Source organism: Gambusia affinis, linkage group LG20, assembly GCF_019740435.1.
Source record: "Gambusia affinis linkage group LG20, SWU_Gaff_1.0, whole genome shotgun sequence".
NCBI lineage: Eukaryota > Metazoa > Chordata > Actinopteri > Cyprinodontiformes > Poeciliidae > Gambusia > Gambusia affinis.
Window position 1 is genome coordinate 22477448 of NC_057887.1, and position 25504 is coordinate 22502951.

At 38.7% G+C, this 25504-nt stretch overlaps 1 protein-coding gene across 5 annotated transcripts in view; it reads left to right on the top strand.

The window, feature by feature from the left end:
- Window positions 1–3101: 3101 nt before the first annotated feature.
- Window positions 3102–25504, top strand: part of si:ch73-103b11.2 (plectin) — a 30115-nt gene continuing 7712 nt past the window's right edge. For 2 of the 5 annotated variants that reach the window (XM_044101609.1, XM_044101608.1), the window contains exons 1-14: window positions 3102–3107; window positions 4847–4931; window positions 8015–8207; window positions 8590–9079; window positions 11828–11975; window positions 12055–12171; window positions 14081–14137; window positions 14217–14285; window positions 15109–15198; window positions 16185–16294; window positions 16422–16460; window positions 19028–19640; window positions 20148–20264; window positions 21525–25163. In XM_044101609.1, coding sequence (XP_043957544.1) covers window positions 3103–3107; window positions 4847–4931; window positions 8015–8207; window positions 8590–9079; window positions 11828–11975; window positions 12055–12171; window positions 14081–14137; window positions 14217–14285; window positions 15109–15198; window positions 16185–16294; window positions 16422–16460; window positions 19028–19640; window positions 20148–20264; window positions 21525–25163 — 5772 coding nt within the window. In that variant the 5' untranslated portion in view covers window position 3102. Of the gene's footprint in view, window positions 3108–4846; window positions 4932–7945; window positions 8208–8589; window positions 9080–11827; window positions 11976–12054; window positions 12172–14080; window positions 14138–14216; window positions 14286–15108; window positions 15199–16184; window positions 16295–16421; window positions 16461–19027; window positions 19641–20147; window positions 20265–21524; window positions 25164–25504 lie in introns of those variants that run through there. The other 3 variants (XM_044101612.1, XM_044101610.1, XM_044101611.1) reach the window with 3 other exon arrangements.

Sequence of the window (25504 nt, forward strand, 5' to 3'; positions counted from 1 at the left end):
ATCAAATAAAATTAGTCAAGTAAAAATAAAAAGTACAAATACTCCAAAAGCCTTTGAAAAGGTTATTCCAGTAGTTAAGTAAATGTTGCTAGTTCCCACCCACTGGTAGTGGAACGGATTTCATGCTAAGTGGACTTGCCATAAACATGACCTTTGTGGTTCAGAAAGAAACATGGCTGCAGCTGGGGCTGTACCGCCCCCTGCTGTCCGCCGCAGGCTCTGCCTCTCTGTGGTGTAACGACGCACATTCCTCCATCCAACATTTCTCTCTGACCTCAGACTTTCGGAACAGAGACCTCAACTCTCAAGCTTTAATCTCAACTCTCAAGCTTTAATCTCAACTCTCAGGATTTAATCTAAACTCTCAGGATTTAATCTAAACTCTCAGGATTTAATCTGAACTCTCAGGATTTAATCTCAACTCTCAGGATTTAATCTCAACTCTCAGGATTTAATCTAAACTCTCAGGATTTAATCTCAACTCTCAGGATTTAATCTCAACTCTCAGGATTTAATCTCAACTCTTAGGCTTTAATCTCAACTCTCAAGATTTAATCTCAACTCTCAGGATTTAATCTCAACCCTCAACCTTTAATCTCAACTCTCAAGATTTAATCTCAACTCTCAACCTTTAATCTCAACTCTCAAGATTTAATCTCAACTCTCAAGCTTTAATCTCAACTCTCAAGATTTAATCTCAACTCTCAAGATTTAATCTCAACTCTCAGGATTTAATCTAAACTCTCAGGATTTAATCTCAACTCTCAAATTTTAATCTCAACTCTCAACCTCTAATCTCAACTCTCAAGATTTAATCTCAACTCTCAAGTTTTAATCTCAACTCTCAACCTTTAATCTCAACTCTCAACCTTTAATCTCAACTCTCAAGCTTTAATCTCAACTCTCAAGCTTTAATCTCAACTCTCAACCTTTAATCTCAACTCTCAAGCTTTAATCTCAACTCTCAACCTTTAATCTCAACTCTCAACCTTTAATCTCAACTCTCAAGCTTTAATCTCAACTCTCAACGATTTTTTAATCTCAATAAAATCAAAGTGTTTAATTAATCTCAATTTAGAAATATTAATCTCAACTCTCAGATTTATGACAGGATTTAATCTAAACTCTCAGGATTTAATCTCAACTCTCAGGATTTAATCTTCTCAGGATTTAATCTCAACTCTTTTTTTAATCTCAATAAACTCAAGATTTAATCTCAGGATTTAATCTCAACCCTCAACCTTTAATCTCAACTCTCAAGATTTAATCTCAACTCTCAACCTTTAATCTCAACTCTCAAGATTTAATCTCAACTCTCAAGATTTAATCTCAACTCTCAAGATTTAATCTCAACTCTCAAGATTTAATCTCAACTCTCAGGATTTAATCTAAACTCTCAGGATTTAATCTAAACTCTCAGGATTTAATCTCAACTCTCAAATTTTAATCTCAACTCTCAACCTTTAATCTCAACTCTCAAGTTTTAATCTCAACTCTCAAGCTTTAATCTCAACTCTCAACCTTTAATCTCAACTCTCAAGTTTTAATCTCAACTCTCAAGCTTTAATCTCAACTCTCAAGCTTTAATCTCAACTCTCAAGCTTTAATCTCAACTCTCAAGCTTTAATCTCAACTCTCAAGATTTAATCTCAACTCTCAGGATTTAATCTAAACTCTCAGGATTTAATCTAAACTCTCAGGATTTAATCTAAACTCTCAGGATTTAATCTCAACTCTCAAATTTTAATCTCAACTCTCAAGTTTTAATCTCAACTCTCAAGTTTTAATCTCAACTCTCAAGCTTTAATCTCAACTCTCAACCTTTAATCTCAACTCTCAAGCTTTAATCTCAACTCTCAAGCTTTAATCTCAACTCTCAAGCTTTAATCTCAACTCTCAACCTTTAATCTCAACTCTCAAGTTTTAATCTCAACTCTCAAGCTTTAATCTCAACTCTCAAGCTTTAATCTCAACTCTCAACCTTTAATCTCAACTCTCAAGCTTTAATCTCAACTCTCAAGATTTAATCTCAACTCTCAAGCTTTAATCTCAACTCTCAAGATTTAATCTCAACTCTCAAGATTTAATCTCAACTCTCAAGATTTAATCTCAACTCTCAGGATTTAATCTAAACTCTCAGGATTTAATCTAAACTCTCAGGATTTAATCTCAACTCTCAAATTTTAATCTCAACTCTCAACCTCTAATCTCAACTCTCAAGATTTAATCTCAACTCTCAAGATTTAATCTCAACTCTCAAGCTTTAATCTCAACTCTCAACCTTTAATCTCAACTCTCAAACTTTAATCTCAACTCTCAAGCTTTAATCTCAACTCTCAACCTTTAATCTCAACTCTCAAGATTTAATCTCAACTCTCAGGATTTAATCTAAACTCTCAGGATTTAATCTCAACTCTCAGGATTTAATCTCAACTCTCAGGATTTAATCTAAACTCTCAAGATTTAATCTCAACTCTCAACCTTTAATCTCAACTCTCAACCTTTAATCTCAACTCTCAAGATTTAATCTCAACTCTCAGGATTTAATCTAAACTCTCAGGATTTAATCTCAACTCTCAAATTTTAATCTCAACTCTCAACCTCTAATCTCAACTCTCAACCTCTAATCTCAACTCTCAAGATTTAATCTCAACTCTCAAGATTTAATCTCAACTCTCAAATTTTAATCTCAACTCTCAACCTTTAATCTCAACTCTCAAGTTTTAATCTCAACTCTCAAGCTTTAATCTCAACTCTCAAGCTTTAATCTCAACTCTCAAGCTTTAATCTCAACTCTCAACCTTTAATCTCAACTCTCAAGTTTTAATCTCAACTCTCAAGTTTTAATCTCAACTCTCAAGTTTTAATCTCAACTCTCAACCTTTAATCTCAACTCTCAAATTTTAATCTCAACTCTCAAGCTTTAATCTCCATAATTTGGCTCCTGTCTTTGTTTCCTCCTGTCTTCGCTGCTCGCTCTGTGCGGGTATTCTTGGAGAAATGTGACTCACTACACCCACTCTTCACATCGCTACCTGCTCCACCACCAACACCTCCCACTCTGCCTCATCTGGCCTCCATGTGTCGTTACTGGAGCAACTGATGGTGTAAATCGTGTTTATTTACCAGTTTCCTCATACTTTCACTGTAAACGCCTCTATTAAATAACAACTGATGTGATTATAGTTTAAGTTTTTGAACAATTAAAGAGCGACGAAGTGGAAAAAAAGAATTAACATTAGTTATTTTGAATAAATTATGTGATTTTGCTCCATTTGATTAAGACATTTTAGTGATTTTTTTAGCTCCTTGTTCATCACATGATTTAATTAGAAATGGCTGTGACACTTTAATGATTCATCCAGTTCAAGCTCAATGTTTTGCTGAATCCAATTAAACCCAGTTAATCTTCACCATAAAATGTTTTTTTTATTTCAATGCCAAGATTTAAAAAGTGCAACAAAAATAATCATTTTGCTGGATTCCCTCACAGTTTCTGTTTGCTAAGAATCATTGACTGCACAGTTTATACACTGAAAATGTTCTTTTTAGAAAGTTATTGCAGTAAATGCTAATTTTCGAACATTCTTTTAACGATAAACTTTTACTGCATTCTGTAAAACAAGAGAAAAACAAAGATTTGCACCTTCAAGCATGAAAGAAAATGTGCATATATTCACCTTCAGTGATAAAATGAATCCCTTGGTACTTAAATATTTATGAAGAAAATGTTGAATATAATGAAATAGAACTGGAAATAAACAAAATATCAAAATATCGATCAGATCAATAGATGTGATTAAAACCAAATGATTAATAATAATTTGGTTGGTGTAGATTAGAGAGAATATAATTTTTTATTCAGATTAAAAACAACATAAATCTGATTTGTTTCAGCTTTCTGTTGTTGTTTTAAGTCTTAAAATCATTTCCTGGTTCCGTTTATTAACTTAGTTTGTAACATTTGATCAAATATGAAAGAAAAAGTGCAAATGATTCACTCAAATCTGCATTTTTAGACTAAACTCAGTAACATCCAGAAGCTTTTTAAACTGTAAACTCTAATTTCAAACAGGAATATTTAACTAAAACATTTTTCATGCTAAATTTAATGAGTGTATGTTTGTAGCCCAGACTGAGCCGACGGCTGACACTGCAGCCAGAGTTGTGAAAAACAAGAAAATGAAAGATAAAATAAGAAAATACAGTTTGCATTTTCTTAAGCATTTTCTTATTTAGGTATAAGACAAAGTATTTTTCTTTAGTTAACAGTTTTTCTGGTTTTATTGATTACATTTTGCTAAAACCAGCAACCTTGGTTGCCAAATGTAAAAAAACAACAAAAACAAACAGACAATAAAGCCAAAACAGCTTTTGGAAATATTTACTTCCATGTATAACCCTGTTAATATTCTGAATCAATAATTTATAGCTTCTTTTTTTCTGCAAAATTAGACGACTTTTTTAAAATAAAATATTACCTATTTAGTACATTATTGAAGAAATAGAAACAACAAATGCCTTAAGACATTTTTAGGAGATAAGTTGATTACATTTTCTTCTGTATTGTTTAAAAGCTACAAAATAAAATGTTATTAAATATTAAATCATCGCTTTCCTGCTAGATAATGTTTTATTTGTATTTTAAATGCATTAATCGGTGTGGTGCCAAAGGATTCAACAGTTTGTTTTTGAGGAAACTAAGCTTGTGTGTGTGAAATCAGTCCAGTTGCAGTGCGTGTGTGTGTGTGTGTGTGTGTGTCTCTGTGTGTGTGTGTGTCTCTGGGTGTGTGTGTGTGTGTGAAGGGCGGCGCCTGTAACAGCAGAGTGTTTCTGGCTCCGTCAGGTGGCAGGAGGCGCTGACCGTTTATCCCAGGACCAACAAGCAGAACCAGAAGAAAAAACGCAAAGTTGATCCTCCCACTCACCAGGTACGGACTCGCATCTGATGGCCGCCGTTTTCTCACTCGCCTGAGAGAACCGAGCCGCCGAGTTCAAAGAAGAAAAACATTTTTTTTCAACCTTTACTTTTGTTTTTTCAGTGTTACATAATCCTCCATTTTAGATCCGTTTTGGCTCTCCTTTTGGTGAAAATCAAACTATAAAATGGTCAATGTCAGGGATTATTCTAGTAGTTACTTAATTAAATCAATAAAATAATTCTTGGAAATATTGAGATTTGACATTTTTTATCAACAATAAACCCAAAAAAGCTTTGGAAAACCAACCCTCTTAATAAATTAATAATGATTAAAGATTCCTTTTTCTATAAAACATTTTCCTGCTTTATAAAATATTTTCTACTTGGTATATATTTGAAGAGATAAAAACAACAATTGTACAGAAAGTAACTAAGGCAGCATAGGAGGTTCATTGCAGATAAAGGAACAAATTCCTAAAACAAGAAATTTTTAACTGACAAATCAAAAAATTGGTAGAAAAAAAATTCTAAAATTTTGAGATTAATCTCAGAAACTTTCTTGAAAAACATCAAGTTTACTGAGTCTCTATAGTCCGAACTCAGAAAATTCTATTTTTTTTCTCTAATATTTGAGTTTATTGGCAGAAATTTTTCCGTTTTTTTATTTTTGACTCTCTCTACATATTGACCCCAGCAGGCCTCCGTATTAACCGCCTGATCTCCGTCCCGTTGTGCTAAAGTTAGCCGCGTCTCTCTGACCCCGATGGGATTAGCGGTTCTGGACGCCGCGGCCCGTTAGCATGCAGGTGTTGACTGGATAAAACCTTGGCTCGCTCACAACGGCTGCAGCTGGATTTTCCCCTTGTAAGAAACTCGCAGGTCTCCATTAGATTCCATTACATAAAACGCTCTCCTGCTAAACATAGACATATGATACAGGAATATAACCGCAGACCACCCACCGCAGGCCAGAACTGCGTTTGGCAAAGACAAATCTGTGTAAAGTTTGTTTCTGGTTCCTGTAATGACGGCGCCCTGACCTCGTTTTGCTCATTTTCCCATTGTGACCCCGTCGTCAATCTTTTTTAATCCAACACATCCCTTCCAACACAAACTCTCTCCTCTGCATGTTTCAGTTTCTTATTTACTCTTACAGTCCACCATGTTTTTATCCACTCTGCCTCACTGGAAGAAATCCCAGTTAATTTACTGGTGAACAAAAACAAATTTATGCTGCAGCTGAAGACGTAAAAATCTTAAATAATTATCTGTAAATGTTTTTGGGTTTTTTTCTGCTTCTGCATCTTTCAAATATTTCCAGAATATTTTTAGTTCCAAATCTAATTTTTAACTGTAAATTTAAGGATTTCTGCAGTTGATCATTTTTATTTTAACCATTTCATTTCTCTTTTTGGTGTTAAAAAAACAAAAAGGATGAATACATTTTCTTCTATGGGATAATTATATTTGCAGAAAATTATGTAAAAAAAAAAACATTTTCCAAACTAAATAAAAAAATGTAAGTTGGCCTTAAATCTGTTAATCATAGGTGTTAAATTTTGCTGTGACTATTTGCTCTCATGTATCTTATGCAGTTTGTTTCTCTTGCGGGACATTTTGTTAGTCGTTCAAACATTTCAGACATCGTCGTGCTAATTAGCTGCTAACATCCTTCACTAGCAAGCTTTTCTACGTCTATCAGTATCAGTTCATCTTTGCCACTGGCTCACTTCATCCTGTAAAAAAAAAACTAAACATTTCTACCATATAAAATAAGCGGTTTTCTTTCGTACATTTCTGTTGTGATGCAAGACTTAAATTTTATTCACAACCATCTTAAAACGTCTTTAAAATCCTTAAATTTGAGCTGGAAAAACCTTCAGAAACCCTGTTAAGATTATTAGCTAATTTTAGTCAGATATTAATTTCCCTTGGCTTAAATGTTTGCTCTCAGTCTTTTAATCTACAAACTCGTTTATAAACTTGGCTGATGTTTGATTCATGTTGTTTTTTGCACCATTATATAACTATAATTAGGTTCAGGTTCATCTAAACCGGCTCCACCGCTTGTCTGCCGTCAGTTTCTGTCATCGTCTCCTTCGCTGTGTGATGATATGACAGACTGTCGCTGGTGGATATTTAGCTTTGAGTTGAGGTTTATATTCTCCACACCTCACTGTGTCAACACCACTTTTCCACTCAGAGCTCCCCTCCCGTGTTTATATATGTTCGCAGCGACACGTGCTTAGCGCTGTTGAAAATGTCGACCTGAGGGCTAACGTCTGCTCTGACTGGAAAACATTTCCGTTTACACTCCGCTTTCAACCTTTTAAATTAAATAAATAGATTCTAAATATTTTTACTGCCTCGGTTATAACTGCTGTTAAAATAATCTGCTAGAAAAACATTAGAAATTTTGGAATTACTCTCAGAAAACTTTTAGAAAAAACATGGAAATTTGAGAAAAACTCAGAAGTTATGAAATTAATATAAATAAATGTCTTGAAAAAATTCTGAACATTTTTGAGTTTGAAAACTTTGAAATTTTGCATTTACTAGCAGAAATTTTCTATAAAAAACACAAAAAAACATGGAAATTTCTGAGTTTGAAAACTTGAAAATTTGCTAGAAAAAAAATCAGAAATTTTTGGATTCTTCTCCAAAATTTTCTTCAAAAAAATAAAAAAAGTTCCACAAAATTAATCTGAATTCAAAGTTCGAATAAACAGAAGCCGTAAAACAAGATGGCCGCCCCTTTTTCTTGTAATTTTAAGACTTATCATTAAGAGAAAAACAAGATGGCCACTCTTGGCGTGATGACATCACTCAGAGCATAATGGTGAAAGAAAATCCAGATTTTCCAAAAACCAAATGATTGATCAATAAGATGGATTGATCGGCCAGCCTTACTGTTGGCTTCAGTCCACCACACCTGGAAACCTTACAAGCTTCTCAAGAAGTGTGTAACTGAAAGAAAAATGTAACTTTCATGTCTTCCTTTGTTCCTTTGCGCTCCTCTTGTAGTCGATCTGTGACCTTACCTCCCGTTGTGTCCTCTCCTCCCTCCGCCCCCCGCCTCGCCCTGCGCCCCAGGAGCCGGGGCCGGCCAAGGTCACGGTGACCAGCGGCAACATGGCCGACGCCGAGCAGATCCCCACCAGCCGCGCCACCCTGTGGCAGGAGCAGAGCCGCTGGAGCCGCGCCGCCATCCCCTGCAGCCGCAGCGCGTCCTGCCTCAGCCAGCTGGGCCAGAGCCAGCCGGACGCCGCCGCCGCCACGCGAGACGGTGAGGAAACCGCCAGGGTCCGGTTACCAGATTAAATCAGGTGGTTCTCTACATCACCTTCAGGTTACCGTGACCCAGCCTGGATGATCTTATTAGAACTACCAGAAAATAATGATGAGAAATGAAACGGAGCCTGGAAAAGGTTTTCATTCCTGCTCAAATATTCCAGATTTTCTCGTGTTACAACTACAAACTTTCCAGATTTTTGATTGTAATAAAGTTTCAAATCATGCTTTGTTTTTCTTCATTGTAGAGTTTCTGTATGATCTTTACTTTGTGTTGAAATCCCAGTAAAACTCATGAATGTTTGTGAGTTGTTGAAATAAGTATCTCCTGCCGTTTGCAGACAGGATGTTTGATTTGACGTGTTCCTGCGTTTCAGACGGCGGCGCCGTCAGCTCAGGCCGGAAAGTCCGAGTGGAGAGCGGATACTTTTCCCTGGAGAAGACCAAGTCGGAACCGAACCCGGCGCCTCCTCAGCATCTGCCCCTCTCCTCCTCGGCGTCGTCCTCCTCTTTAGGAGCTTCCAGGTACGAACCGGACCTCCCCGCCCCCCAGCGCTCCCCGGACCCCCTCCCCTCCCCCAAAGCTCTGGTTTCTCCGAGCTACTCCACCATCAGCTCCTCCCAGAGCTCCCTGGACTCCGAGCCCAGCAGCCGGGCGTCGCCCACCTGGGTCGGAGGAACCGCGCGCGTCGCCGGGCGGGCCGGCCGGTCGGGCAGGGAGTACACGGCGCTGTCCGACGTTCCCCGCGCCCGCATCCTGAGCTACAAGGAAGCCTTCCGCTCCGAGAAGAGGCGGCAGGAGCTGAGGGAGCGGACCCGCAGCCCCGGCAGGGAGGAGGTGGTGCGGCTGTTTGGGGAGGAGCGCAGGTGAGAATAAACCTCCTCCTCTTACTTTATCGGTTTGAAGTATTTTTCAAACTCTGTTTGTTTTTAACTTCCTTGTGCAAGCAATGCCTGAAAGGTGCCTTATAAATAAAGTAGATTTTATTACAAAACTTTGTCGATTCTCTGCTAATGTAAAAATAATCACAATTTCACTCGAGGTGTTTCCATTAAACAAATTAAATTTAAATAAGTTTGTTCATGCAATAAGATATTAAAAAACATCCTGCAACCACTTCCTGTCGTCTTCTTCAAGGTTTCCTCCAGTGGCGACATCCAGCAATAATCAATAAGTCAATCAATCACACAATAAATTAAAACAAACTCAATAATGTCCATTTATTGTTTTTCTGCAGACAGCTGGATAAAAGTTTTCATTCTGGTGTTTTGGTCTCAACTAGCTTATTTTTTTTTAAGGACAATTTTGTTGACAGAGAATTTAAATTAATTTTATTTGTTGTTTCTGTTGTTTTGTTTCTTTATTTTGAATATTTAAAATGTTTTCCAGTGTTAAATGTTTGTTAGAATTTAAAGTTAATTTCACTTTGAAAATGTTGAATTACGCCAATTTTATTACTAGAAAATGGTCTCAAAATAACAATATTATCGTTTTAAACAATAACTTCTGATATCGCGTCGGACCGAACTCCACTGCACTTTTGCAAAATGAACCAATTTCCTGACAACAAAAAAACACACCTCATTCTGGGGCCAAAACGTTTTAGCAGAGAATTAGATTTTGTGTATTTTTATTAAATTAGTTTATTTTTGAAATATGCAAAATGATGTGGTCATACTGTAGAAATGCTTTTAGCTGCAGGAGATTCATTAACCTGAATATTAAGAGCTTTAGGCTTTATATAGCTGTGGTGGGCACTGCTAACTAAAACGTTAGTTTTGGTAACTGAAGCCAAGTGGAAGCTCCACAAAATGTGGAAATGGAAAAAAAATTATATTGAATTTCACATTGTCCTTAATCAAATTTATAATTGTATTTTTCCCATTACAATATAAAATCCAAATCTTCCCATATATCTTTGTTCTAGTGCAAATCTCAAGAAAAACTGACTTAAAAGTAACTTTCAGCAGCATTGAAAAGGAGAAGATGAGGAAACAGAACTGCTGAACAGACTTCAAAATAAAAGCATGAATATAAAGATCTAATGTACTAATTGAAAATAATTTAGAGGAAGCTAGGTGTGCTAAACATTTTCAAAGTAAGCTAAAGTTCCAACTCAAAAATCAGCTCTGCTGTTTTGAAGTCTGCCTTCTTACATTGCATAGCAACAACCAATTATTCATCAATATGTTCATCAGAAGGCATCTACACAAATAATATCCACTCAAAAATAAATTACTAAATTTTGCACTTTATAACCACAAACTTAAGTTAAAATTAGCTCTACTATTAGCGCATTAGCAGAGTGTGCCCACCACTGATATATAGCTACATGTAGCTGTTGCCATGCTGTAAACATTCAGCTTTTTAGTAGTTTAGCACCACTCTGTGGCTTCTTCTGCTCTGTTTGCTCCTGCTTGCTACCGTAGCTCACCACTGGGTTCACTCTGATGGTTCTGGGGAGATAAATGCTCATTTTCTGGTGCTTTCTACCTTTTAGCTCCTGCCGCCTTGCTAGTTTCTTTTGTTGTTTCGATCTTTTCCAGGGCTTGTGAACCGAGCTTCTCAGAGCTAAAGCCCAGCCAACCCCTCCACCCCCTGCTGCCCCCTGCTGGTCACCGCTGATTCCTGCTTTCTCTCATTTCATCTCTGCACCAGCTGGGAGGGCACACTCACACCGTTTCACCTCATTTCCTTTGTACATTCAGTTTAACCTCTCCAGATTGAGTTACTCATTTCTAAGATATTTGCTCTTACAAGTTGCAGTGCCTTCAGGTAACGTTGACCGTTTTCATTGCTGCTGTCTCGGCAATATGTATAATGAGCCATTCTTGAAATAATTATTTCCTCTTTCATCATTTAACACCACTGTTCAGCTGTAGGTGCATCTTTGTGGAGTTATTACCATAATTCAACAAGAAAAGGACATTAATATTGAAAAACATTGAAAGTTTTCCTTAAGTCTGGTTTTAACTCATCAAAACTTTCATATTGTGGATATTTTTGGCATTCTGTGTTTTTATTTCTATTGACTTGCATCTGTTTTTTTATGGAGCCCCCTAGAGGACATGGGGAGAATTTCTACCATTTTTGTGTTTTTGTGTAATGACAGTTTTATGTGCAGTCCCATCTTAACTTTACACAAACATGAACACAAAGTTAGATTCATTTTCAACAAAGAGTTGTGAATGTAGAAAAAATGTGGAAGGTTTTAAATGTGCAGTTTTAAATTGACATTTGTTATCTCTAACACGCTATACAGTTAATTGGTGTTATTTAATTTTATTATTTAATATTTAATCATATTTAAAAACTTATAATCTCACACTTGTATATATATTTTTAGAAATTTTGTATTGCTTGTTGTTATATTTTTATTTACTAATAATTAGCACCTTTGATAGGATCAGCTTGTCAACAAATAAGCAATTTCCCATTGAGGATCAATAAAGTACATTCTATTGTATTCTGTAATAGACCAGGGTGTACTTACTAATTGTGAGGGAATGTAAAGAAAATGGTTCCCCATGTCCACTAGGGGGCTCCATAGTTTTGAAGAAATGACTGAGAAGTGCGTTTTGTTTGTTTGTTTTGTTTTTTGTTTGTTTTTGTAGGAGATCTCAGATCATCGGCCGGTTTGAGGAGAACCAATCAGTGGAGCGTATGGACACAAGCAGTGGCGGCGGCCATGACACCTCGACTAACACGACGGCGAACCAGAGACAAGGCCGGAGCGAGAGACGGTGTCTGGATGGGAAACACGTACGCCGCTGTCCTGATGGTTCATTACTGCTGAAGTGAAGCCGGACCTCTTCGGTTTCTGATGGTTTTGTGATTTTAGGAGATGTCACTGGACACGGGGAAGGACCGCTTGGCCCCGGACGTTTCCAGCTCCAACTTCCTCAACTTAAGAAGAGCAAAGTCTCTGGACCGCAGAGCTTCAGAGTCATCAATGACGGTCAGTGTGGAGACTGAAACCACCAACTGAGCATCGTCCATCCGCCCGCCGGACAAAATAAATTAAAAACACCATTTCTGCAGCTATCAACACTGCAAAAACACAAAATTTTACCAAGTATTTTTGTACAGTTTGTAGTACAAATATATTTGTACAAAACTAATTAACAATATATAGAAGCTTGTTTAAGTCAATAATTTCTTCATATTGATAGAAATGCACAGGTTTCTCTGGTATATTATTGCACTTATAACATGGAAAAAAATGTCTTACGAGTGAAATAATCTGCCAGTGGAGCTAGGACTTGGTTGCTAGGTAACGGTCTGGGCTTGACTGGCGTTGCTAGGTAACGGCGCCAGTAGAACTAGAAGTTTCTCACCAATATTAAGAAATTATTTAATCAAAACAAGCTCCGATATCTTGCTGAAAAGTTAGTGGTAAGTTAGTTTTGTCGTATTTTAAGCTTACTAAGATATTTGCACAAGAAACCAGAACAAAACCACGTGTTAATATTTTGTGTTTTTGCTGTGAGTCTGATTAAATCTGCATCGGTGACTCCCAGTCTGACTCTGCGGTCTGTTTCGGGGTAATCTCGTCAGTGTGTGGTTGATTTCTGTGTCCTGGCTGCAGCTGCCAAACCCTCCCGCTCCCCCCATGCACATGTCTGCATACACCACTGCTGCCGATTATAAATAACCAGCTCAGAAGCAGGCAGAGTTGCGTGGCAGAGACAGAAACAGATTGTCAACATATGAGTTAAAGGCGATCAGAATGACTCTGTGCCAGGCGGTGAATCCTCACCTGATGAAACTCAACCAAAACAAGGTACCGCCGCCGATTACACGGCACATTTCTAGGCGACCGTTCTGAGTTTGGCGTTTATAAACGGCCTGCAGGTTGCTCTAATGCAGCAGTTTGTGTTTCACAGGGACGGTCCAGTTCCCGCCAGTCGGTCTGCACTCCAGGCTCCTCTTCCTAACTTAACGAGCAAACACTTAACTTTATCTGATTCTCAGGTTTTCTGTTTGGTAGCAAACAGTTTCAGATATTTATTTATTTGAACGCCCTTTATGTTCCATATGAATCAAACTCAGAACACTCAAAAAACGTTTAACAAAAGAAAAAAAATAGATTTTTATCTATTTTAAACTAATATGTGGTTTAAAAATCTCCTACTTACAACAACCCAATGACTGTCAGAAAACATGACTAGTTGTCCTTCTGTGCGTCTTATAAATATTGGTTTAAACATTAATTTCAATGGGATTGTTTACAGATGAACCGATTCACTTTTTCTCTTCCGATACTGATATCTGTGGTTGAGTATCGGCGGATTCCGATCCAATACAGGAAAATCATGCTGAGTTGACTTTAATGTTTGCTTCTTTAAAACACCGGCATAAATGTGCTGAATGACACATTTATTTAATAACTTAAATACATCAACACATTCATGAAATTCTGAGTGTTTTTAAATCTTAAAAAGCATTTATAGATTTATTTATTGATTGTAAATGTACATATTTCTATGAGTATGCTTCTTTCTATTTTATTTTATGTATTTATTTATTTTATATCACACTTTAATGTAAGTAGTTTTTATAAATTTTATTTTGCTCACGGTTATATTTGTATTTACTGATGCTGGATGGAGTAGTTTGCTAACAAATAATCATTTTCCCCCTGGGGATCAGTAAAGTATTTTATTTTGTATTTTAAAAACAAACTTTTTTCTTAAATAAAAAGTGTTGTTATCATGGACTTATTCAAAATATAATTTAGAAAAGGGAAAAAGATTTTTTGAGCATTATGAATATTTGGAAATGTCATTTTCTATATAATAATCTTTTTCTGCATCTCTAATTAAATGATAAATGTCATTATTATTATCAATTTGTTTTTTCTGCAGCCAGATTTGCTGAACTTTAAAAAAGGATGGATGACGAAGCTTTATGAAGACGGAGTGGTAAATTTGACTCAGCAGGATTAAATCTTCTCTGATGCTTGACTGATTTAATGTGACCGGCTTTTATTTTCCAATTTAGTGGAAGAAACACTGGTTTGTGCTGACAGACCAGAACCTGAGGTTCTACAAAGATTCGATTGCTGAGGAGGTGAGGAGTTTTGTTCTTTAAAGCTGAATTAAAGAGGCAGTGTCATGTAAAAAATTTTTTTTTTTTCTTAAGCTTTAAATCGTGTTTTAATGTTTTTCCCTCATCAAAAACAAACATGAAGTGTTTATTTGATTCTTTCATGCATGTTTGAGAAATCCTTCAATCTCCATGGCAACCAAAAACCTGGGAGGACCTAGCCCCGCCTTCCAGGTGAAGCTCCTCCCCCTCTCTGCTCCTTCAGACTAGCCAGCAGCAGTTAGCAAACAGCTGCTGAACTCATTATAGGAGCTGCTGCTCAGAACAACGCTGGTAAAAATGTTAAAGGGTTAATAGAGGAGCCATGTTGGGACGACTTCCTGGAGGCGGAGCTTCAGAGAGAGCAGGAGCTTCTTAAAGAGACAGAGGCCCAATTTCAAAATGTTAAATCAGGAAGTCAAATTTCTTTTAAGTCACAATTAAAGTCACAATTAAATTTAGGTAAATTTAGTTTATTTTATAAAACTGTAATGAAAAACTTTCTTCCCATCACACGAGTCACATGATCAACAACCAGATGTTACTACTGGTGGAAACCAAGAAGAAGACGACAGGAAGTAGTGCAACATGTTTTTAATAATCAAACTTATTCATGTGTGATTTTAATTTCAATTCTTGTTTAATAGAAACGCTGCAATGGTAACGTTAGCAGAATATCGACAAAGATTTGAACTAATTTGTAAAGGAAATGCAGCTGCTGTTGATTGCGCTATAAAATAAACACGACACTGCCCCTTTAAGCCCGAAAATGTTAATTCTCTCCTGATTTTGGCCTGTTTTCTTTCAGGCCTCGGAGCTGGATGGCGAAATCGACCTCTCCACATGTTACGATGTCAAAGAGTTTCCCGTCCAGAGGAACTACGGCTTCCAGATCCTTGTGAGTGTTGATGTTTTCCCGTTGTTTCTGATGCGACGTCATTAATCTGAACACAAATCTGCCCGTCTATAAACAACCCCAGACTCCTCGTGGTTCGGCTCTGGGTGTCAGGCTTCCTCCCTGCTTATTGTCCGGCATGGAGGATGGCACTTTGGTTCGTCATCTCTGTGACATCAGTGTGTTTTAAATTAGATGCAGCCGTCGCCACCTCTTCCTCTCTTAATCTGCGCAACCAGACCCGTCTTTGTTTACTGTCCTGCTGCCTCACATAAAACATTCAGAGGGAATCCAATTAATCATAATTCAGTGGAGCAAAGATACCAACAGGGTCGCCCATTTGGTAGCGTTAGTCTGGAGGAGGGCTGGGCGGCAAATCGGTTTTACTGGTTCATGGAAATTTTAGTTTTTCAAGATTTAATTTTTAGAGAATCAGATTTTAATCAACTTGAATTCAACTTTTCTTTTCATTGAATTCTGACATTTTTTAAGGGTTCAGACTCTTCTGAGCTCAAAAATCAGAAAATGTCTTAATTCTGAGAAAAATTCAGAATTCTGAGAAGAATTTACAGATTTTGTTTTTCATTTTGTCTAATCCTCTTCTGTAGAAACCAGATATTTTCATAAACTTTCTAAAAGACAGACATATTTTTTCTTACTGTTAGTTAACTCTGCCTGTTTTGGATCAGTTAGTTACTAAAACTGTGTTTTGTGAAACATAACATTTTGTCATGTCCTACCTTGTCCCTGCTGTAGAAGGTTGAATACTGTAACAAGACATTATTAAAAACATTAATACATAATATAATAGTGAACTAAAACTACCTGCTTTAGTTCATCTGTTTTTATTTTGTCCCCAAATTCACCTTAACTGCTCTGAAACTGTTTAATTTTACTGTTTCATGCGGGTTTTTGTGTTTATTTTTGTGTTTTCTCGTGTGTAAACATCTGAAATGTGTTTTCTGATGAAACGCTGTGCCCTCTCCCAGTGTAAGGACGGCGCCTGCACGCTGTCCGCCATGACATCCGGGATCCGTCGCAACTGGATCCAGGCCATCATGAAGAACGTCCGACCCACCGTCGCCCCCGACGTCACCCGGTAATCCCCGGCCCGGGTCAACGCCGCCAGGCTCTTGATTTATCTAAACGCCCGTCTCCTGCCCCTCCTCACCCGCTCTCCCCTTCTTTCTCTTCCTGCTCTTCCGGGGTTTTCTTCCCGCTTCCAGGAAAAACATCTCTCTGAAACTGTCCGTTCTGAAGCCCAGGTTGGAGCGCTTGCGTGTTGAATTTCAAGCCGTGATGTAATCGCTCAGCAGTGTCCGTCCCGGCGTGCTTGTGGTCATGTGACTCAGTCATGTTGTCTTCAGTTGAGGCCAGAATAAAACTGATGCTGCAGAAATATCTGCAGAGCAAACAGTCGGTTATCTCTGCAGTTCTCAGACAGATCTGACACTGACTGCATTATTCTATTTACAGAAAAACATTTTCTTTATGATGCTGCACTAGGGCCAGTATAGGAAAAAATTATAATATTAATAATGAGATTAAAGTCATAATATTACCAGAATAAAGTGATTATAATACAAGAATAAATGTGTATAATAAAAAGTAATAATATGAGATCAAAATGACATTAAAGTCAAGATAACACTAGAATAACTTTCTTAATGAGAATAAAGTAAAAATATTATAGAATAAAGTTGGAATAACACAAGAAAAATGTTATATTGAGAAAAAAAAATCATCAGTAATCATATGATAAAACAAAATTATATTAACAGAATAAAGTCGTAATAACACGAGAAAAACGGTTAAAGTTATGATAATGTGATAAAAATTCTACTAATAATGAAGTAAAATTACCAGAATAAATATTTTAATCTATAAAAATATCAGAATAAAGTAAAAATATTAACAGAATAGTAATTAAAATACAATAAAACTTGTAATAATACAAGAAAAGTCAGAATATTACGAGAAAATCAAGAGATTAAACAGAAAGTTGTATGACAATAGTGGTAATAATACATAATATTACAGTAATAAAGTTGCATTCTGGTAACTTTGCATATTAATTCTCATAATATTATGATTTTATTCTTGCAATAATAATAATAATAATGATAATAAACGTGTTAGTTCTTATGTTTGTCTCCAGGTCGTCTCTTTAAAGCTTCCCTGCATAGAAAACTCACACCTTGTTGTTAACCCTGACCCATCTGACCTTTGACCTCACATTTAATGACCCATTTCCGCCGTGCTGATCTGGATTCTGTCTCGTTTCACTTCAACACATCTGTTATCGGCTTTCCGCCACCAGATTCCTCTCATTCTTCTACTAGATACGATGTTTACGTTGCGCTGCTTTTGTCGCTTCGTCTGCCTTATAAATGTTTCTAATACTTTAACTAGACTCTGTTTACGGTGGTGACTCAGGGTTTCTGCAGGTCACAATCAAAAGAAAACATTTTGTTTCTACCAAAATCTGTGCAGCAATCCCTCCTGAACAAGCTTGTGGCCACTGCAGAAATATGCATCAGTCTGTCCACAGCAGCCAATATGCTACTGACAATGTGAACAAAGAAATATTTATTTTAATTTAGCCAATTTTCTTCTGTACTTGCACATAAAGTAGTAAAAAAATTATTTAAATACGCCACAAATTTACAGGTTACATGTAAAAAAATTAAAATATTATAGAAAAGTTGAATCATTTCAGTGATTTAATTCAAAGGATTTAAACTTAAATATCCCTTAGAAATAGATTTGTTTTCATTATGCCAGCTAATTTTACTGTTTGTGGCTGACAAAGGGTTAAAAACCAAAAATTCAGTTTCTCAGATAATTTCAACATAATGCATTTTTTAATACTAATTGTAGATATTATTTAATGTATTTTAATATATTAAACAATATCAATAAAGGAAACAATAAGATCAGTACAAGTTTAAATAAAGGATTATATTTGCTGCTTATTCTGGTTTAAGTGACTGGAATCATAAATGATTATGAAAAAGTTGTAAAAATCTTAAATCTCAGTTGGACCTGCAGAAACAGCTGGATTTACGACGGCGTATTAGAGCCACGGTAGATGAACGAAGGAGAACATTTACAACAAAAAACTGACATTTTTAGATTTTCTATAATAAAAAAACACAAAAAACAAGGAATTTTCCAATATGAGAAATCTAAAAAATCTCAGGAAAAACTCTGAAATTATGTAGAAAAACAAGAAAATTTTTCTTTGAAAAGTCAGAAAATTTGCTAAATAGAAATCTGACATTTCTGAAACTTTAGAAACTTGAGAGAAAAAAGTAGAAGCAAAGTTTTTCTTTTGAAACTCAAATTTTTATTTTTTTATTTTTATTTTTTTTGAGCCTGACCTCAAAATATCAGATTTATTTTTCTAGATGTTTTCTGCTCTTGGAATCTGATATTTCCTGGTCGTTTTTTCCTCAAATTTCTGAGATTAATCTAAGAATTTCAGAGGGGTTTTTTTCCAAGTAAATTTTAGATTTCGAAATGCAGAAATTTACTTTTATTATGCAAATTTCTGAGATTAATCTCAAAATTTGAGTTTTTTTTATTCCAAATTTTGGACTTTTTAAACTCTGAAATTTCCAGGGTTTTTTTCTCAAATTTTACAAAATTGAGTATTTTTATAACAAAGTTGAAATTTTTCAAACTTTAAAATGTTCTTGTTTTTTCTAGAAAGGACATAGATTCTATTATGACTCTGAATTCGCCGTCGTGTTTATTTTGACTGTATTTGGACGGATGCAGGTGTAAAACTCTCCTCCATTAAATCTGCTCTCACGGTTTGTTGATCCAGATCCATCCCTGACGAAACCTTAAAGAGCCATGTGATGTTGGAACCGTGTCAGGTGACCTCTGACCCCAAGTCGGACGACTCCAAGCAGTCGCCGGGCAGCAGCGCCGCCACTCCTCCGTCTGAGCCGCGTAGGAAAGGAGTCCGCGAGCGCCGGCGAGAGGGCCGCTCCAAAACCTTTGACTGGACCGAATTCAAAATGGAGAGGAAGGAGAAGCCGGGAAAAGAACGAGCGGACACGGTTGACCTCAGCTCGGCGTTTTCCACCACCTCCTCCTGCTCGCCCTCCTCCTCCGCCTCCTCGCTGGCCTCCTCGCCCGTGTCTTCCTCCTCCCTTCAAACTTCGTCCATATCAGCTCCGCTCCCTGCCGACGCCAAAGACGAGCCGTCCCCAGAGGAGCGGGGCAAAATGGACGTCGACCACAGAGCGATCAGGCTGAGGGGCGCCGACGCGCCGGACGGCGTCGCTCCAGACGTCAGACAGGAAATCGAACAGCGGTGGCATCAGGTGGAGACGACGCCGCTGAGAGAGGAGAAGCAGGTGCCGATTTCCACGACTGCAGGAACCGCTGAGCGACTGCCGGCTAACGAACTAGCCGCGCTGCTGGACAAGGAGGTGAGACTTCAACCACGGAAATATGACGAGACTACGACGATAAAGACATTATGAGAATAAAGACATAATATTATAACTTCATACAACTTTATTCTCATACTATGATTTAAGTTATGTACTATTATGACTTTATTATCACTTTATTTTTATGATTACTCATAAAATCACAAGAATAAAGTCTTGTCATTTATAAGTTGTAATCTTATATTACGACTTTATTCTTGTAATGACATTGTTCTTATGACATCACTTCATTTTCATGTTATTATGACTTTATTCTAAAATAGTTTTTCCTTAGCCTGGCTCTGATACTGCCTCATAGTTTCCGTTGATTCCTGACACTGTGAACAGGTTATCTGTTCCTCAGAACAACTGTTCATTATTTAACTTATTAACTTTAAAATTTGGGTATCTTGATTGAAAATGTTGATTAGGAACCATTAGAAACTACGATGGGAACTCCTGGTTCTGCTGGTTAAGCTGCAATAAATGGTCTGTGTCTTCCAGTTGGGACAGAAGCAGAAGGAGCTGGACCGTCTGCAGGAGCAGAACAGCCTGCTAAAGGAGCAGCTGGAGGACGCTCTGGGCCGGGAGCAAAGTGCCAGGGAGGGATACGTCCTGCAGGTACGGATCGCTGCTTCACCTCCTCACCGATTATCAGTCAGAAGCATTTAAACGTTTTAAAGCATTAGTTTCCCGATGACATGTCAAGTCTTCATTAATTTCTGGGAGTAAACAGAGTCATTTTCTTCATAATTTTATTTATTTGGAAAAAGGTTTTATTAAAGGGGGTTGGTATGTGTTTTCCAGGCACGTGTTCCTGTTTTATAACACAGTCAAGTCATCTGCAGTTGATATGAAAACGACTTGTATATCAGAAATTACTTTAAAACGTGTGCTCCTTCAGAGTGAGCACAGGAGAACCTCAGGTGTGTGTTCTCGGTCCTTGTTTGTTTTTCTCAGCTGAAACACAAAATTAATCTATTTAAAGTCACAGTATTCTGTATGTCCCAGGAACAGACTGACATTTTACAGCTAAACCAAGTAACTGTTCTGTTCAGCAGTTATAAAAAGTCTATTCATGTCAGAAATTACTTAAAAGTGTTTTGACTTTAGACATAGCCGTATCAGATGCCTTGAAATTGGCTATAAAATGTTGCTTTTATATAGTACCCATCCACCTGGTGCGAGTTATTTTACTGAAAGTTATAGGTATCCTAACGAACCCAGTGAACCAGCACTGCAACATGTAACTTTAACAAACCTTTCTGTTGTTGAAGAGAGAGAGAGACCTGGTGAGGCTTTTTGTACCTCATAAAGTAAAATAAAAACTGTTTTTGTTACAAAATCTGCTGATTTTTGTGTGAAAGACGTGTATATTGTATGAAACCAATCTACTAATGGGAATTGTTGCTTGAACTGAAATGCACGGTTGTGGTGTTTTTTTGAAGCATGAGTTTTCACTAACTTGTTCTAATCGAGTTTCACATCTCCTGGGAAAATAACTGATTTGATCTGTTGAGTTTAAGGTAAGGATCTTGATCAGTAAGCTTCGCGCTGTGCTTTTTCCTTCTGTCTGCATGTGTGCTTCCCAGCTCGGTTTCTGCATGCTGTATAATGCGTTTTCACTCTTTTTTTTCAGAAACTCTATGTTAGCACCCATTAAGTCTGAAAGGATGTAGTTCTTTTAGGTTTTTCTCTTTTTTCAAGTGAACCCTGAAAAAGCACAGTGGAAGCTTACTAAAATAAAAACTTCAAATAAACAGGAATATTCGCAAGAAAGGAGAAAACTTATTTCTCTGCTAATCCCTGAGATGTGGTTCTCTATAAATGGTGGGTAAGAGGGCGATGTCATTAATAAAAATGTCTCATGATCTTTTCAAGAGTGCAACGCCACCTTCCTCATCACCACTCAAAGTGCCATGGCAACAGTTACACCAGCTCAACCAAGACTTGCAGGGCGAGCTGGAGTCCCAAAAGCGCAAGCAGGATCTCGCTCAGCAGCAGATCCGGATATTAAGGCGAAGCTACACTGAAGCTCAGGATGCCGTGGACCGCCATGAGACCGACATTCAGGCTCTGCAAGCCAAACTTGCATCTGCAATGGCGGAAATCGTAGCAAGCGAACAAGCTGTGGCTCGAATGCGCAACGAGCTCAAACTGGAACAGGAGCGCTCAAAGGAACAAGAGGAGGAATACGGCCGCAACGAAGCCACCTTGCGAGCCCAGCTGAAGGATAGCGAAGACAGACTCCGGGAGGTCGAGGCAGGTCTTTTGGAGAGGAACCAGGCCCTCAGGCACCTGGAGCGCCAGCAGGCTCTGCAACGAGATCACATGAAAGAGATACAGAGGCTGCAAGAGAGGCTGCAGGAGGTTATGGCTCGGTTAGCCGCTACCGAAGAGGGCCAGGCGCTAAAGGAGGAGCGGTTGAGGAATGAGCAGCGGATCATGCAAGAGAAACATGAGAGAGAGAAGCAGAACCTGTGCAGAAGATTGGCGGAGGCCGAATCTGCACAGAAGGAAGTAGAAGACAGGTTGTTGGAGGCTGAGCAACAGGTTGAGGCCTTGCTTAGAGGGAGGCGGGCATCTGGTGGGAAGGAACACAAGGAAGAAATGTTGAAGCTGCAGGAGCAGCTAGCTCTGAAGACGGACAGGATGGAGACGTTGAGGGAAAGTGTGCGAAGGTTGGAGGAGGAGAAAAGCCAGCTGACCTGTCGCTGCCAGGAGCTTCTCAACCAGATCACAGAGGCAGACCACGAAGTAAACAAGCTACGCAATCGTCTGGAAACCGAGGAAGCGGATTACTACACCCTGGAGCATTCATATGAGCGAGCTACACAGGAGTTTCAGAAGATGAGCCAGTTTCTCAGAGAAAAAGAAGAGGAGATCAAGCAGACTAAAGAGATGTATGAAAGGCTAATGGAGCGTAAAGAGGCGGACCTTAAAGAGGCTCTGGTCAAAATGACTGCGCTTGGCAGCAGCTTGGAGGAAACTGAACAGAAGCTGCAAGCTAAAGAGGTTCTTCTTTGTCAAATGACTCAAAGTCTCATCAGTAAGACTGAACCTTGCGGTGCTGAAAAAGATCTGCAAGCCAAACTTGTTGTTGCAGAGGACCGCATTGCAGAGTTGGAGCAGCACCTGACCGCCCTGCAGCTGGGCTACGCAGACCTCTGCTTGGAAAGGAAGAAAGTCTCAGACCAGGACAAAACTGGAACAGTTAAAACATCATCTCCCTCGTCATCAAGCACAGACCTGTCCATAGATGACTCTTCCAATATGGAGAGGTCCTCTGACGATAAAGAATCTGAAGCAAAGAGACCAAGGATCCGATTTTCAAGTATTCAGTGCCAAAAATATGTTGATTCTGAAGTTGTAGATGCCAGTCAAAGAAGTTCAGCTGACGAAAACATCTCTGACATTGCGCTCTCGCACAATAGTGACCCAGAGAAGTTCATTGCCATCATACATGCACTAAAAACAAAACTGCTCACCACTGAGGATAAGCTGAGAAATCTCACACAGAATCTAGTTGTTCAACAGGCTGTAGAACCCGGAGATGTCTCTAATACCGATCCAAAGGTATCGGAAAGTGTGTCTTGCTCCCCAGAGAAGATTAGGAGTGTTGAAAGTGAGATAAGGAGTAGTTCTGCTCTCGAGCATTATAGGAAAGCCTTAGTGTATGTTGAAAATGGGTGTGAGAAAGTTAGGGCAATGCTAAGTGGCTCCCATGGTACCACTGATTTACCGCTGCAGTCTCTTTCAGAAATAGAAAGTGATTTATTTAGTGCCTCTTTGCACATCCGACAAGGTCAGAAGACGTTGGACGAGCAGTCACCGGTTGCTCAAACCCCAGAGACCGTAGACAAGGAGTCCCGGCTCCTCTTTGCCAAAACGTTGTCCTTTGAAGCCGCCGTTTTGAACAAAATGGCTTTGCTGATACGAACCTCGAAGTCCGACTTGTTGCAAGCTCTTGTTGAGATATGGCAAGACTTGGAGCATGTCAAAACAAGTGAACAGGATTGCTTAGCGATAGTTTACGCGGATGTCTTGACCAGGAAGCTGATGTTGGAAAGTACATTCTGGAAGGACCTTGAGAAATCTGAGGCTGATGCTGCTGGAATCAAAGAGATTGAAGCTGAAACCGTCACAATCAACACCTTCCTCAAAGCAGAAATCACTTACTCAATGGAAAACCTTAAACTTTGCTACGAGGAGAAATTCAAACTACTAAAAAGGGAGTTGGCTGACGCCCAGTTTAGGCTCAATCAAAGGGAAACGGCTCTTAAAGCAATTATTGATGCTTCAAAAACACCTGATTTAAAATCTGTAATCAAGGATGTGAAACAGGACCTCGGTATTACCAAGCAGAAGTTGGCTGACATTCGCCCCCCTGAACTCGCTCCCTACATGGAGCAGATTGAAGTAGAGGAAGCTAGAGATTTGGCTGAGGAAGTCGTTGATAGACACTTGGCAAGTGTGATGCCGTATGGCAGTCAGTCTATGGAATCCTTTCAAAACACTCATGACTACCTAGCTAATGAGCTCCAAAGACAAGCAGGTATCCTGCAGAGGTATGCAGAGGAGATAGAAAGCAGTGGAAGCCATCCTGCACTGTCTAAAATGATCCAGGCAGTTTTAGGACACCAAACATCCCATAATGTCATAAGTACCTCTCTTTGCATGCGAGAAGCCCTCATTCAGGCTCAGGTGGCGTACGTGGCATGCAGGCTGCGGGCCAAGCACGAGCAGGAGCTAGGCATGTGTAGGCAAACCAGTCAGGATATGGAAGCTCTGGTGCAGCAGCATTCGTTCAAAGTCGCGGAAATCCAAGAAAAATACGAGGTTTCTTTGCGACAGGAGCAAGAGAACTTCTCCCAAACTATGATTGCTCTCCAGAGAGAGAACGAAGCCCTGAAGAGTGAGCTCAGCGAACGCGTGAACCAGCTCACCCTTCAGCAGGAACAAGTGTCTCTCCTGGAGGATCGTTTCCAGAAGGAGACCGAAGAGCTGAAGGAGAAGTGCCAAAGCGAGCTCAGTCAAGCAGAGTGTTGCCGCGCCTCAACAGAGCTGGCGCTCATAGAGACGGCCGCCGACAGCCAGAGAAAGATCGAGGTTCTACTGGCGGACATCGACAGCATGGAGGAGCGTCACAACCGTCACGTTAGGAAGCTGGAGGACCAGTTCAAAGACCGGATCATGGAGCTCCAGCATTTTCACAAAGAGGAGTTGGATAAGTTACATTCCCAGTATGTCGAAGGCTTTCAGAGTGTCAACAACCATCCTGAGGTCCTGAACTCGCCTCCCTGCGAAGAGGTCGAGTCTCGAATGGAAGAGGAAGACGAGGAGGAGAGGGCGGATGCGCCAAACGTGTCAGAGCTGGACTCCATGATGGTTCTGAAGGACCGAATCCAGGAGCTGGAGACGCAGATGAATAGCATGAAGGACGAGCTGGAGAACAAGCACCTGGAAGGGGATGTGGCCAGCCTGAGAGAGAAATACCAGAGAGACTTTGAGAGTCTTAAGGTTTTTCTTCTTTCATTACATAAATTAAATATTTAAAGCAGAGAGAAGTAGACGGTTAGCAAGCTATAGTGACATTTATTTTACTGTTACTGGGAAATGGTGTGATTTTTTTAATTTATTTTAAAAGTCTAGATTAAATTCAGTGCAGCTGTGAATATTGGCGTGAAGTTAGACTTCCTTGCTCAGTCCATCCTGGTTGCTCCATTCAGACGATCTAATGCTAAAAATGATTTCTTCCAGGTCAGACGTTTGGATGAAAATAGCAAAACAAAGATGCTTAAAATAAACTTGAAACCATGTAGTTATGATACATAATAATTTCTATTATTATTTTTTAAGTT